Source organism: Sus scrofa, chromosome 15, assembly GCF_000003025.6.
Source record: "Sus scrofa isolate TJ Tabasco breed Duroc chromosome 15, Sscrofa11.1, whole genome shotgun sequence".
Lineage (NCBI taxonomy): Eukaryota > Metazoa > Chordata > Mammalia > Artiodactyla > Suidae > Sus > Sus scrofa.
This window is the reverse complement of record NC_010457.5, coordinates 71,751,025-71,765,435: the sequence shown is the minus strand read 5'-3', so window position 1 is coordinate 71,765,435 and position 14,411 is coordinate 71,751,025. Positions and strand designations below refer to the sequence as shown.

Below are 14,411 nucleotides of genomic sequence, written 5' to 3'. Positions count from 1 at the left end.
CTTGTGGATTAGTTCACTCAGCCAATCAACAAATATTTATTGATCACCTACTATAAGAAATAGTTCTAGAAAAAATCTCAATGAACAAAATAATACAATTCACAGTCCACTTCAAGTTCAATACCTACATGCAGAATTGTGTCTTATACAACATTCTTCTATTTTCCCTTTTTCTTTTACTGAAAATTAAGAAAAAGAGTTCAGATTTATCATCTTGGAACAAGGCAAAAAAAAAAAAAAAAAGATACCTAGAATTTATATTTTGGCATTCCTGAGGCAAAGTGGCCTTTCAGCCCTTAAAACATAAAAGCTTGTTTTTTGTGGAGAAAATGCTGCTACAGCTGTGGGTATTCCCTCCACTCTACTGCATCTTCTTGTGTGTTATTTTTGGTTTATTTTCTCTGAATACTATTTTTACTATCTTCTTTTTCAGTCTCTGTTGCCTTGAAAGCTGTGCCCACACCCATTATTATACTTTCCAAAGAGTGAACAGAAATTTCAAATAAACCCAAGGATCTGCAATGCCTTTGAAAACACCCTAACATAAAAACATGCAAATTAAAGGCATGTACCAGATACATTACAGGTGTAAACACATACCACATACTCCCAACCAATATTGTACAGCCATATTTTGTTTCCAAAGAAAGTAGCCTAACATAGGTATATTAAGATGATTACCATCCTAGGAATTAATGTAAGACAAAGTTAGCATTCCTCTGAGTGCAGGGTGAGGTCCATCGCATTAGAACCACCTGGAATGTATGCTGAATATTCAGATTCCAAAGTCCTACCCCTTCCTTACTGAATCCCAATTCCAAAACACAGATATCTAAAAATATACTCTAAGGTTTCAAAACATGAGTCTGAACATATCAATTTATATTGATAATTTAAACTGAGTGTGAGGAGATAAAAAACATTACCAATCTTTATTACTGAGGGCTGAAATAATATCTTCATGATGTCTAATTTATTGACCATTTTGATTACTGGAAAATCAGTCTAATTTCTGCCTGACAGTGAGTACACAAACATGTTGTATCAACTGAGTGTCACATAGACACAATCTCAGGCAAGCCAAGCTGGGCAGTCAATCATTCTTGTGAATATTTCTTCCCAAATCCAAAACAACAGCACATTTCTCAATGAATAGTATCTTTCCAGAACACCACGGAGACAGAGGGCAAAAAGATTATTCTAGTGCTCTGCAGTCAGGGAAAAGCCAGAAAAGTAAAGCTAAAAATGGGGCCTAAGAAAATCAGCATGACCTAATTAGGCAGAAAGACCAAAAATAAATTTGAGGGAGTCTGACTTACTTTCTCATGTTTTTTCCACTAAAATTATTTTCTTTGTTTTACATTGAAACCGGAAGGAAGAAAGGGAAGGTCCAGACATGTTTCCTCTGGCATATGGCTATATATGCATATGTATGTGTATGTATGTATCTAAGAGATAGAACAGGCTGTATGAGAAATGGGGTGGGGAGGAGGGGCAATAGAGAATGTCATTGTTAATGAGGAGGGGAGACAACAAAGATTCTGCAGATCAATAGAGACGTTTTTGAAAACTATCACCAAGACTAGAATAAATACAGAATTATTTGGTGCTGCTGATTTAAAAGCCATTCAAGAAGTAAAAGAAAGGACTTCATACTAAATCCTCATTTTCTAGTACCAGAAACTGTTTACTTGATTTATTCATAAATGCCTATTGAATTGTCCAATTCCTTATAATAAAATTAAAGTGAGATTAGAAGGATAAACTGTCTTCTACATCACCCTTCTTGGTTAAGTCATGTATAAATGCCTTACTTTTTTAAGCTAGTGTTAAATTTTAAATAAGAATAGTAATTTACACAGCAGTTTCAGAATTCTGTGTTGTGATTGCTATGACATATATTCTCTCAAACAAGGTGAATCATTAGTAGCCATTTGGGAAACTGTTAGCAAATTTAGAAGACAACATCATAGGTAAGTTTTATGACTTTTATGTCCATGTGTATAGAGACAAGCAGGTCCACAGAAAAAGGAGTAATTTCCTTTTAGAACTCACAAGAAAAGAATGGAGATTTTGTCTTTAAACCATTATCCAGAAGTGAAATATTGTGTACAAATATTTTAAATAAGCCAATAGTCTCACTGGAACCATGACTTATTTTCCAAGTTGCATGCCCTTTCAGATCACAGCATTCAGGACTGAAAGCTACCTACTAAAAATAATCACTTTTCCTCTCCAGCATCAGGTTCTGCTCTTAGAACATTATGATAACAAAATCCACCTCACAGTACTACAGTGAAGATTAAACGAAGTGGTCATACAGTTAGCAAATTGCATATCATGATTCTTAATCAGAGAAACACTTTTTCATACTTAAATTTGCTTCGTGGTCTTTAATGAAAGTATTAAAACATACATGTTCTCCATAAACTTGATTGCCTATGTTTAAGAGCAAGACTATTCTAACCCCAAAGCAAAAAGATTCTGCAATATTAAGACCTTTATTAAACAGGTGTTTCCCCCAATCCCATTCTTTTCTTCCTTGCTCTCTTCTCAGTCTCTGTTAAGTATCCGTGGCTCCCTGTTTTCCCCACGACGCAACAGCAAAACAAGCATTTTCAGCTTCAGAGGTCGGGCAAAGGATGTCGGTTCTGAAAATGACTTTGCTGATGATGAACACAGTACATTTGAAGACAGCGAGAGCAGGAGAGACTCACTGTTTGTGCCGCACAGACACGGAGAGCGACGCAACAGTAACGTTAGTCAGGCCAGTATGTCATCCAGGATGGTGCCAGGGCTTCCAGCAAATGGGAAGATGCACAGCACTGTGGATTGCAATGGTGTGGTTTCCTTGGTGGGTGGACCGTCAGCTCTAACCTCACCTACTGGACAACTTCTGCCAGAGGTGATAATAGATAATAAATTAGCTATTACTGACATTATATGCCAATTTAAAATAATGAAGGCCTGGGCAGTTTAGCCTGTTACACCATCCCACTTCCCCAAAATGAAAGTCCTTAAAAATTACACATGATTTATTAAATGGAAAATAGAATCTTTAGAACCAATTGAATTGTATGGGACCATTAATTTTCAAATGCTTTAGGTCAAAAGAGCCCCAGTTTTTAGAGTCTGGGGTGAAATTCGTATCTGCAAATTCAGTAGACTTACCAACACAAAATAATGGCACTTTGACAACCAAATTGCTATTAAAGATGTTTATTCACTCGGAATTGTATAATAATCTATTCATATTCTGGAAATTCCCTATACTTTAAATATTGTAATGACCAATATATTGATAATGAGCAGTTTTCATACAATCAACATAACAGTGACTCTAAAATGTTTTGATGTTTATTGAATGACTCTAAAACATTTTGATTTTTTCTCAGATGGCATACTGAAATGATTAAGGAAGTCTCAGGAAAGCACACACATTTCATTGTACATCTGTGTTTGTGCATGGAAAAAATTGGCCCATATGTGTCAATATTTTCAATATAGCCTCCAAGAAAATAATTCGGCCTTAAGACTATATAACCCTATTGTTTTTGAGGAGGAAGATTATCTGATTATTAATCATTGAGATAAGTTAAAAATACTTGAATAATACTATAATGAAATGAAACTATATGACTTTAGAATGTTTGTGAAAAATTTCCCTGAAAATTCCAACAGGTAAATTGAAATATTTCTGCAACATAATTGCCCTATACAATTGTATCCAACCAAAAATTTTTTGTTTTAATCCTCTAGAGTATTACCTATGATTTTTTAAAAAGCCTTTATAATTTGATAATAAATTTAGTATTTTATTATTACTTGAAAATTGTAATTGAGAAAATTGCATGTAGCATGACTTTCCAAAGAAATGCGATATAGTGTTGTTTTATTCATTGAAAAGGGTGGTTTGAGCCATCAGTTTTTGGTTTGCAGGGCACCACCACTGAAACGGAAGTCAGAAAGAGAAGGCTAAGTTCTTACCAGATTTCAATGGAGATGCTAGAGGATTCCTCTGGAAGGCAAAGAGCCATGAGCATAGCCAGCATCCTGACTAACACAATGGAGGGTAAGAAAAAGGCCGTGGGATAGTCAGATTCCTCTGATTATATACTTTGTGTAACTATTTATTCTTACTATAGAATTACCAAAGTCAGTAACCCAAGATTAGAACTATATAATATACCTAAGTAATTAATATATGGGATACATAATTATCACATTGATTATAAAAACTAATATTGTCCCTATTTCTTTTGATTCTGGTTCTTACCTGCAGAGTGACATTTCATCACTTGACATATCATCACTGAGGATTTGTCTTTACAAATATATTATCCTTAGGCAATTAGAGTAAACACCTCCCTTTTTAAGTTTTGGTATGTAGAAGCACAAGGAAACATTTCTTTCAAGCTTGAATCTGTTCTCCAGGCATGGAAGTGGTGATGGGTTGGGGAAGCATATGAATGAACTGGAGAAATCAAAACCTGTGCTCCACTTCAAAGAGACCCTTAAAAAAAAATCTTTCAGAATTCCTGTCATGGCTCAGTGGAAAAAAATCTGACTAGTAATTATGAGGTTGAGAGTTCAATCCCTGGCCTTGCTCAGTCGGTTAAGGATCCAGCCTTGCCATGAACCACAGTGTAGGTATCAGACACAGCTTGGATCTGATGATGCTGTGGTGTAGGCCGGCGGCTATAGCTCCAATTTGACCCCTAGCCTGGGAACCTCCATATGCTGCAGGTGCAGCCCTGAAAAGAAAAAAAAAAAAAAAAAAGTTCGTCGATTTTGACACACAAGAATGGGCAGCAACTATTACTACCTTGTTTATTCATTAAATAAGTACCCACTTCTTCAAGTTTGGAGGATATTACACTAGTACTGCAATTGTATAAACCAGTTATAAGTCATATGTAGTTCTTTAAAAAATTTCAATTACATTGTGTATCTTATCCCATTGGTGTATTGGGTATCCAAATAGGTATATAATAATTCTTTTTTAACAGACTTTACCCATTAAGTTACTAGTATCTTTTCATATACTAGGCTATATAATTCAGAAAAATACAAGTAAATATGAATAATGGAACTAGACTTGGGTCTGAATCTATACTAAAAGGACATACTACATTTTCATTTTATACAAGATCAATGCTGATCTTGTATTAATATGTATGATTAATATGTATTGGAGAGGAAAGAATAGGTCAGACATATTAATAAAAATTATAGTTTTAAACAGTGTTCATAGAAAGTCTTTCAAAAGAAACAATTGTTTGATACACTTAATAATTCTGTAAATCTTACTTTAAAATTCTGTTTTGATTAAGAAAATGTAGCAATTTAATGACCCATAACCTAGTTAGTAGGTAATGAAGTTAGTTTGAGGTGAAATACTAAATTTGGTATTCTCTGTTTAATTAAAGGAGAAAGTCTATTAACTTGGCATTTTTAATGAGCATTTTTGAAAATATTTAATGGAATTGTCTTTGCAAGTCTGTTAAACTAATATGAACTTCCGTCCCAAAGCAGAAGCATAAATTTCATTAAATAATGTATAATCTGCAACAACAATCATTTGTTTTTATTGTTATTTACTACTCTTACTCTTTATTGTTCCCCCAGAACTTGAAGAATCTAGGCAGAAATGTCCACCGTGCTGGTACAGATTTGCCAATATGTTCTTGATCTGGGACTGCTGTGATGCATGGTTAAAAGTAAAACATCTTGTGAATTTAATCGTTATGGATCCATTTGTTGATCTTGCCATAACTATTTGCATCGTCTTAAATACCCTCTTCATGGCCATGGAGCACTACCCAATGACTGGTCAATTCAGTAGTGTGTTGACTGTAGGAAACCTGGTGAGTTGATTTGATTACTTATTTTCTTTGTCAGGGATGGGGCAGAGGGACCAAAGAAGAGATCCATTTGTGTTGTGTAGTAGATGAAACATCTAAAGAAGTATGAAAGAGATTCTCAGTGATAAGGTCTAGAATTCATTGGTATGAATGCTAATTGTTGAGACCAAGATCTGTGCTGATTGATCATGGAGTCTTATCCTTTATAAACTTGTTAAAATCTTTACTGTAATTCTTGCTGGAAGTATATGTCCAAGGCAACCATGAGGTCTAATTCTGGCTCCAAAAGCATGCATTTTTAACACACATTGCTTCTGAAGAAATCATATTCTTTGAAGGGAACCCATAAAGACTGATTTCTGAACAAAAGAGGACATAGTTGTTTCAAGCTGAACTGCCTAATAAAATGCTTCAGCAGGATTCACAGAAGAGAAGAAACAGTTCATAAAAATGCATTTGTAATTTAGCCACACTTTTGATTCAAATTACCTGGCCAGACACCTGTGTATGTGTATACCGACATACACATTTTCTCTTAAATCTATATGAAGAAATTGAAATGGATGAACAAGTAAGAAAAGAATTTACATAGTTTACTAATCAAGACCTCTCTTTCCGGCACAAGACAGAAACAGAACTCAAACTAGCTTAAGAGGAAAATAAAAAGACTGACTGATGGAATGGAAGGAAAAAGATGAACTACCAAAACATATAAAGAGTACAACTGGGCTTCAGGAAATGCTTTAACCAAGAGCTTGGATGTAGCCCAAACATTCATTTCTTCCTTTGTCTATAGGTCAAGAAACATGATAAGCCATAGCTCATTGGTTTTACATCTTGTAACCTCTGTGATGGAAAAAAACTGGCTCTTTTTCAGTTCCAGTTCAAGACTCTAATGATAGAACTCTGTCTGGCATAGTTTGGATCAGCTGCTCACCTTTGGTTTAATCAACACTGGCAAAGGGTAGAGTTATATGAAAATGGCAGTCCTGAGGAGCTGTACAGGTGGCGGAGCAATTCCTAACAGAAAGAAGAAAGGGAATACTAGGTAGACAACTGCATAAATGTCTACTCCAATAAGTGACCTCAACTTCACTGCATTATTTGACTCAGTAGAACACCCACCATATTCTTGAGATTTTTTTCGTCTTTGGCACCTATGACAAAAAATATATATATATATATATAATTTTTTTGTCCAGCTGTTGCTCAATCCTTCCAATCATTCTGTTTCTGCTTCCTTTTCTGCATGTTTCTTCTTTTGCCTATTAAGGCTATATTTCTATGTACTCAAGAATGCTAGGTATTATCTACACTTAGGGTATAAGCTGTGTTCCATTTCTGTATTTCCAACAGTTTTAGCTAATTGCTCCAGGATAACTTTAAACACAGTACTTGACATCCAAAGACCACCTCTCTCACAGTTTATTGAAAGTCCAAAAAAGTCTCATTTCAGTCTTTTGTTGTATCTACTAGTAGATTTCTAGCTTCACAGATAGAAATCTGATAGCCATTTAACTTACTTTCCCTTTATTTCTTACATACAGCTTTATATGAAGACCCATTATTTCTCTTTTCCAGGTATCAATCTTTTAACTCTATAACTACTATTAAAATCATTTTTCTAGTACTCTGCACTCAGTATGTTTTCACCTTGCTAACACATGATGGTCTCTATTTGTAGTTCAACATTCCTATTTGGCTTTCAAGACTCTCCATTTGATCCCATCCTTCTTGTACAATCTTATTTTCAACTGTTTCCTAATTAGCCATCAGTAGCCCCATCACAACAGCCTTGTCACTGTACCACACAAATATTTATATGTTTACATATGGGGAAATAATTCACTATTCTCTAACTTTGCATTTAAAGCATTCTGAGTCAAATAATTTAATATCAATTCTTCACATTCTTCAAGATCCAACTCCAGTCTCATCTCCTCTAACATGACACTCAGCCCACACTGAACACTCTTTTCTTAACTCCTAAAGCATCTGTGAATAGAACACAGTTAAATATTAAAATTTTTCTTTTTGTATCATAATTCTTGTTTTTCAAATTCACTAGAAATTACTCCAAGGCAGAAGTTACATCTCATTTTCCTTTTGTATCACTCACTTTACATGGTTGTGGCCCAATAAATAAGCAGCAGATTGTTTCCTATCCAAAAGGGCTGCACCATGTACCACGTTTTCATGAAAGAACATGGGCTTTGGAATCAAGTGGAAATGGGTTTGACCTCATTGCCAGTGATTCCTAATAATGTAGCACCTGAATAAGTCTGATAAAAAAAACATGAGTCCTTGTTTTCTACTACTGAAACAGACATAATAGTACTCATCTCCCAGAGTTGTTGTGAAGGTCTAATGAGGTAATATAAAACACTTAGCACTATGCATGGCATCTAGCGTGTGCTCAGTAAACCATTTCTTTCCTCTTAGATATGCTCTTAACCCTTCTTTGAAATACTGATGGAGGGAGTTCCTGTCGTGGCGCAGTGGTTAACGAATCCGACTAGGAACCATGAGGTTGCGCGTTCGGTCCCTGCCCTTGCTTAGTGGGTTAACGATCCGGCGTTGCAGTGAGCTGTGGTGTAGGTTGCAGACGCGGCTCGGATCCCGCGTTGCTGTGGCTCTGGCGTAGGCCGGTGGCTACAGCTCCGATTGGACCCCTAGCCTGGGAACCTCCATATGCCGCGGAAGCGGCCCAAGAGATAGCAACAACAACAACAAAAAAAAAAGAAATACTGATGGAAAATAGTTCTGTTCTAGCTGCTGTATTTTTCCCAGAATATTGGACAGTTAAGGAAGTTGAATGGTTAGGAAGAAATTTTGGAAATTGATCAGAGTGAAGCAGGATACTGAGGTTTTAGAGAATTTCAATATTGAAGAAATTGAGTATGGAAGTACAGGATAAGGAAGGTTGGATTACAGGATTATCAAATGGAAAAGCACTACACTGAAGCACCAAATCTGGGTCCATGAACAGCTGTCTGTGATAAATATCTGGGCAGTCTTGAAAAAGTCAAGGTCTTGTTTTTTCACAAGCACAATGTGTTGGACTAGATGATTTTTCATGTTCTAAAATTTTATAACTTTGAGTAGTGATGGAGATAATGAGGTAGACAAGTGGGGTGAAAAACTGATTACTGGTAGATTGTGGCAGTATCACTGGTAAGTTGAGGTAGCATTGGGGAAAAAAGACTCATCGAGATAGAGAGCATAGATGACAGAGAATAAATTTAATGATACATAACCATAAGAATAGGAGAATACGTAAACTAATTGTTTCTATTGGCTAAACACTCATTATTAGCAATAGCAATAATGTCATATATCTGTAAGGCATTCATAATTTTTATACCATATTTTATACCCATAAAAAGCTTCATAATAATATTTATATATGAAAAAATATATATACACATATACATACACACACACAAAGAATATATTCCTTATATCATGTGTACTTAGGTGAATTTAGATTTATATTATACACCACGGATGAATGCTGCACTGTACATTTTGTGGGGAGTTTATAGTTTATTATTTAATAAATTTAAAATTTCTATGGACTAGTTTATTACTACTCAAATGATTGTATACTGCCTTATAAATAAGGGCATTGAGGTTTTGGTTGAATTGATAACAAAAGAATGTCCCGTAAAAGAGTTGCAGAACTTTCAGTCTTTACTTAGATCAGTGTGCCCTTTTGTATCCTGTTTCTGGAGCATATAAAAATTACATCACTTCCCTGTTGACTGGATTGATCAAATTTGAATATCAAGAGACTTCAAATCTCTATTGAGTTTCTTAAGATGCTCTGTTTTGCTTTTTTCTTTAATTTTGTTTGAACCATTATAAAACCCATGCATCCACCATGGGGATTCCATAAGCAAGAAATCTTCCATCAATAACAGTAGGTTAAATAATCTCTTCATCAAACAAACCTTTCCAACAAAGAGTTGTCACTTTTTCTTCAGGGAATATTGATAGAGATCTGTAGCTCCAATGCTATTTTCCTTACTATAACTCTCCTACCAGTGATTAAACCCTTTATTCTGCTAGAACCAGATGGGGACATTAGAAAATGATACCTGTTTTAAGGATCTTACAGAATATTTGCAAATAAAATCCTAAAGAAACGCAATCATAAAAATTATTTTAATTAAATGGTATGGAGTAGGCTATGAACTCAATCTCAGGAAAGGGACATGATAACTCGTTGAGGGGAGGAAAAATGGCTCTTATTTATTGAAAGAAAAAAACTTAGGACCCAAACTCTAGAACTCACCTAAAAAGCCTCCTGCATCAGTGAAGGAGTGCTATTTGGCCATTTAACTCCTTCCCTGGTGTAATATAAAACTGGCTTATCATCCGTTTCTAACAACTACTAATAAAGCTCTTGTGTAACAATAATTGTGTGTATATCCCAATTTCTAATGAAATTTGCTAAGCAATATCATACCGAAAGAAATCCAAGAATATAAAACAGATGTGATGAATCATCACGATATGCTCATTTGACAAATGCTAGAAAAGAAAATTATAAATGTTAAATGAGGAGGAGTTCCCCTTGAGGCTCAGTGGTAACAAGCCCAACTAGTATCCATAAGGACACAGGTTCGATCCCTGGCCTCATGCAGTGTGTTAAAGAATCCGGTATTGCCTTGAGCTCTGGTGTAGTTTAGTTGGCAGATAAGGCTCGGGTCTGGCATTGCTGTGGCTGTGGTGTATAGGCTGGTGGCTACAGCTCCAATTCAACCCCTAGCCTGGGAACGTCCATATGCTGCAGGTGTGGTCCTAAAAAGACAAAAAAAAAAAAAAAAAAAAAAAAAAAAGATGTTAAATGATTTCCTACTATTTTTCTTTAAATATATTTCAATTTAAACCTCAAAAAAAGAATCATCAACAACAACAAATATTTAAAGATAAAAATCCAAAAGTCATGGGGATTTATAAACTAAAACTTAACCTAATGGTAATGGAGCAAAAGGAGGCTGCAGTTATGTCACATTCACTACAAAGAAATGCAATGTCATCTGGCCAAGTTAGAGGTTCTGTGCAGCAAACTGATCAATATTCAACAGAACTTTCCTCTCTAAGTAAATATTCAATAAGGAAACTTTCCTATCCCTGAATCAAGACCTTAACCCCTAATATTTGATCATTCATACCCAGTGCCCCAAAAAACAACACAACTCAAAATGCTCAAAATTTGTTTACCCTTGGTCCAGATTCCAGGCTGATTCTCATCCCTATCTTTTGTGCCTACCCTTTTACTAATTGTCTTGTGTTATCACAAGTAGGTTAGAAACTTTCACTGAACTTATCTACTCATTAAAAAAGCTGGCTTAGAAAGCCTATAAAGGTATTGTCCATAAGAAATTTATCAGCCTAAATGAATTAGGTTTATGCAATCTTATATTGTATATCCTAAATTAGTATTGTAGTTTCGAAGCCTAGTACAATGCTAATAAGTGCTGAAAAATTTTTTTATGAATGAATGAATGGCTATAGAAGCTTCTAATCCAAAGTTTCAAAAAACAAAAGCTTCTGCCGAAGATAAGATATAATTAGGCTAAGTCCAAACAATAAACATTCAATGTGTTTTTATTAGTTGCCTTAGTTTTAAAAATTCTTTGTGATAATATAAATTCAAAGGCATCAGAACTTCTGTATGTTTATAAACCACACATGGCCTTTATGTACATAATCCTGTGCATATCCAGGAACTGCCAGTTCTTTGTGTTCTTAGCATTTTCTGATGAAAATTTTAAATTATGTAAACATAAGTTATTTTTAGTTGACCTCTGCTAGAATGAGAAAGATTTTTTTTTTAAATCTTAATCATTGACAATACTAAACTAGACTAACATGTACCAAAAACAATAACAATGACTTTTATGGCCTAAATTGAAAACTTTTAATTAAGAGATATATTGGAGTTCCCATCGTGGCGCAGTGGTTAACAAATCCGACTAAGAACCATGAGGTTGCGGGTTCGGTCCCTGCCCTTGCTCAGTGGGTTAACGATCCAGCGTTGCCGTGAGCTGTGGTATAGGCCGCAGACGCGGCTCAGATCCTGCGTTGCTGTGGCTCTGGTGTAGGCTGGCAGCTACAGCTCCGATTGGACCCCTAGCCTGGGAACTTCCACATGCCGCGGGAGCGGCCCAGGAAATGGCAAAAAGACAAAAAAAAAAAAAAAAAGAGAGAGAGAGAGAGAGATACATAGCTATGATATTACAGCAAATTGTAATTAAAATGTTATTTTCATGCTCGGATTAAATTTTAGGTGAAAGAATATAAGTTTAAGGTGTAGGTTTTTATAATGCAGGACATCTTAGTCACTTCAGAAGAACTGAGAAGTTTGCCTTATGGTTTTCTGTAGGAAGAGAAATATGTAGATTATTTACCTGGATTGTTCCTAATGCAATATAACTAATATATTTCTATAATCAGGCTGTTTATTTCAAATAGTAGCTGGTCCTGAAGCTTTATATAAGAAATAGTATTTGTATAAATCAGAACATATTTTACATTCACCAGGGAAAAAATACCCCATAGGGAATCCTTTTATAAAATGAAAAAAAGAAATCACCTTTAATGTGCATTCCACCACATAGCTGTATTTTAATATTCTAGGCTTGCTTGAAATACATTTTATTTCTATTTGAGTGAATAAATAATGAACTGAAGTTAAGCTATTTTTCTGATATGGGTACTTCCCTTAGGTTTTTCTGTGATTGGGAAAATGAGATGTTAGCCGCATTTGCACATTTGTAAGAGTGGATCAAGTTTCCCTTTAACTAACAGGATATTTTAGAAACAAAATAATTTTAATACTTGTAGTTTGACAACGTCCCTTCCAGGTAAAGGCTGATTTACCTTGATAAGTGGTAAGCTTGACTTTACAGACATAATATGCTGCTTTTTCCTATAGTCAATTAAGATAATTCCTTGAAAAGATTTTTTGCAAGGGTAATTTCATAGCTCCTCATGTCCTTGGGTCTCTTAGGGTGTGGTTTTGAGTTAAAAAACAAAACCATTTTCAAACAGGCATTCATCCAGCCACTCAAATAACTTATTAATTCTAATTGTGAGTGTATGCATACTGAGAATGTTCTCCTGCTGCTTTCAGTTAAATCCGCAGTTCCCTGCTCTATTTATCCATTAACCTTAATTCTGAGGCATGAATCCAGAGATAATTATTATAAAACATTAGTGGCAAACTCACTTTTATTTCAGAAATGTTTATATAATTATAGAGATAAGTTAATATCCCTTTAAAAAACACAAAAATCAAGGACAAAATGTTTTTTACAATTTTAAGTAATTTTTGAGTGACTTCCAATAATACCTAGATTATTTTTTTCTTTTTTTTTAATATTTTTTAATTTTTTGTCTTTTTAGGGCCACAACTGCGGCATATGGAGATTCCCAGGCTAAGGGTCGAATCAGAGCTATGGCTGATGGCCTACACCACAGCCACAACAGCCACAACACCACCAGATCTGAGCCGAGTATGTGATCTACACCACAGCTCACAGCAATGCCAGATCCTTAGATCCTTAACCCACTGAATGAGGCTGGTGATTGAACCTACATCCTCATGGATGCTAGTCAGATTCGTTTCCACTGAGCCATGACAGGAACTCCAAATTTTTCTCTTAATGTAATACTTAAAAAAATTGGTTGTGATTATAGTAAAAGCATAAGGTAACAAAAGGGGCAATAATTCAGTAGCTATTATGTAATTTCAAATTTCAAATGTGGACAATGAAATGTTTTAAAATCAGCACTATCTTGGAAATCTAGCAGATTCATTAAATAACACAAATCCACTTAAAATGCACTCTGAAAAAAAATGCTAAACCTGTATCCATTTGTCATATTTCTTCACTTTAAGATACTTTTATTCATAACTATTGAACATTCTTTACAAATTCTTAAGTGTCAAAAGTTTTTTCAGTGAAATACTGATCTCTATTTTTCTTTAGGTCTTCACTGGGATCTTCACAGCAGAAATGGTCCTTAAGATCATTGCCATGGATCCATATTATTATTTCCAAGAGGGCTGGAATATCTTTGATGGAATTATTGTCAGCCTTAGTTTGATGGAGCTTGGCTTAGCAAATGTGGAGGGACTATCTGTACTGAGATCATTCAGACTGGTATCTGTATAGATTATGTTTATATTCTATCTCTCATTGGTATAACATTTATTTTGAAAATGAATCAATGTGTATTTTTATAGTATTTTTTTACTTTTAACAATATTTTAAACTTACACCAATATGTGTGATATTCTAAGAAAATATATAAATGTTCTCTTGAAAGCTGAGTGTGACTATTTTTCAAGAATGATGAAAAATGGTTGAAACACTTCATAATGATTACATTTTAACATATTTTAAACTTATACCAATATGTGTGACATTCTAAGAAAATATATAAATGTTCTCTTGAAAGCTGAGTGTGACTATTTTTCAAGAATGATGAAAAATGGTTGAAACACTTCATAGTGAGCTATGTGAGACACAT

The 14,411-nt window shown here is 34.8% G+C and overlaps 1 protein-coding gene across 14 annotated transcripts in view; it reads left to right on the top strand.

The window, feature by feature from the left end:
* Positions 1-14,411, top strand: part of SCN3A (sodium voltage-gated channel alpha subunit 3) — a 106,861-nt gene that overhangs the window by 58,755 nt on the left and 33,695 nt on the right. For 8 of the 14 annotated variants that reach the window (XM_021074930.1, XM_021074936.1, XM_021074933.1 and 5 more), the window contains 4 exons: positions 2,558-2,905; positions 3,940-4,072; positions 5,629-5,867; positions 13,868-14,041. In XM_021074930.1, coding sequence (XP_020930589.1) covers positions 2,558-2,905; positions 3,940-4,072; positions 5,629-5,867; positions 13,868-14,041 — 894 coding nt within the window. The remainder of the gene's footprint in view (positions 1-2,557; positions 2,906-3,939; positions 4,073-5,628; positions 5,868-13,867; positions 14,042-14,411) is intronic. The other 6 variants (XM_021074939.1, XM_021074937.1, XM_021074938.1 and 3 more) reach the window with 3 other exon arrangements.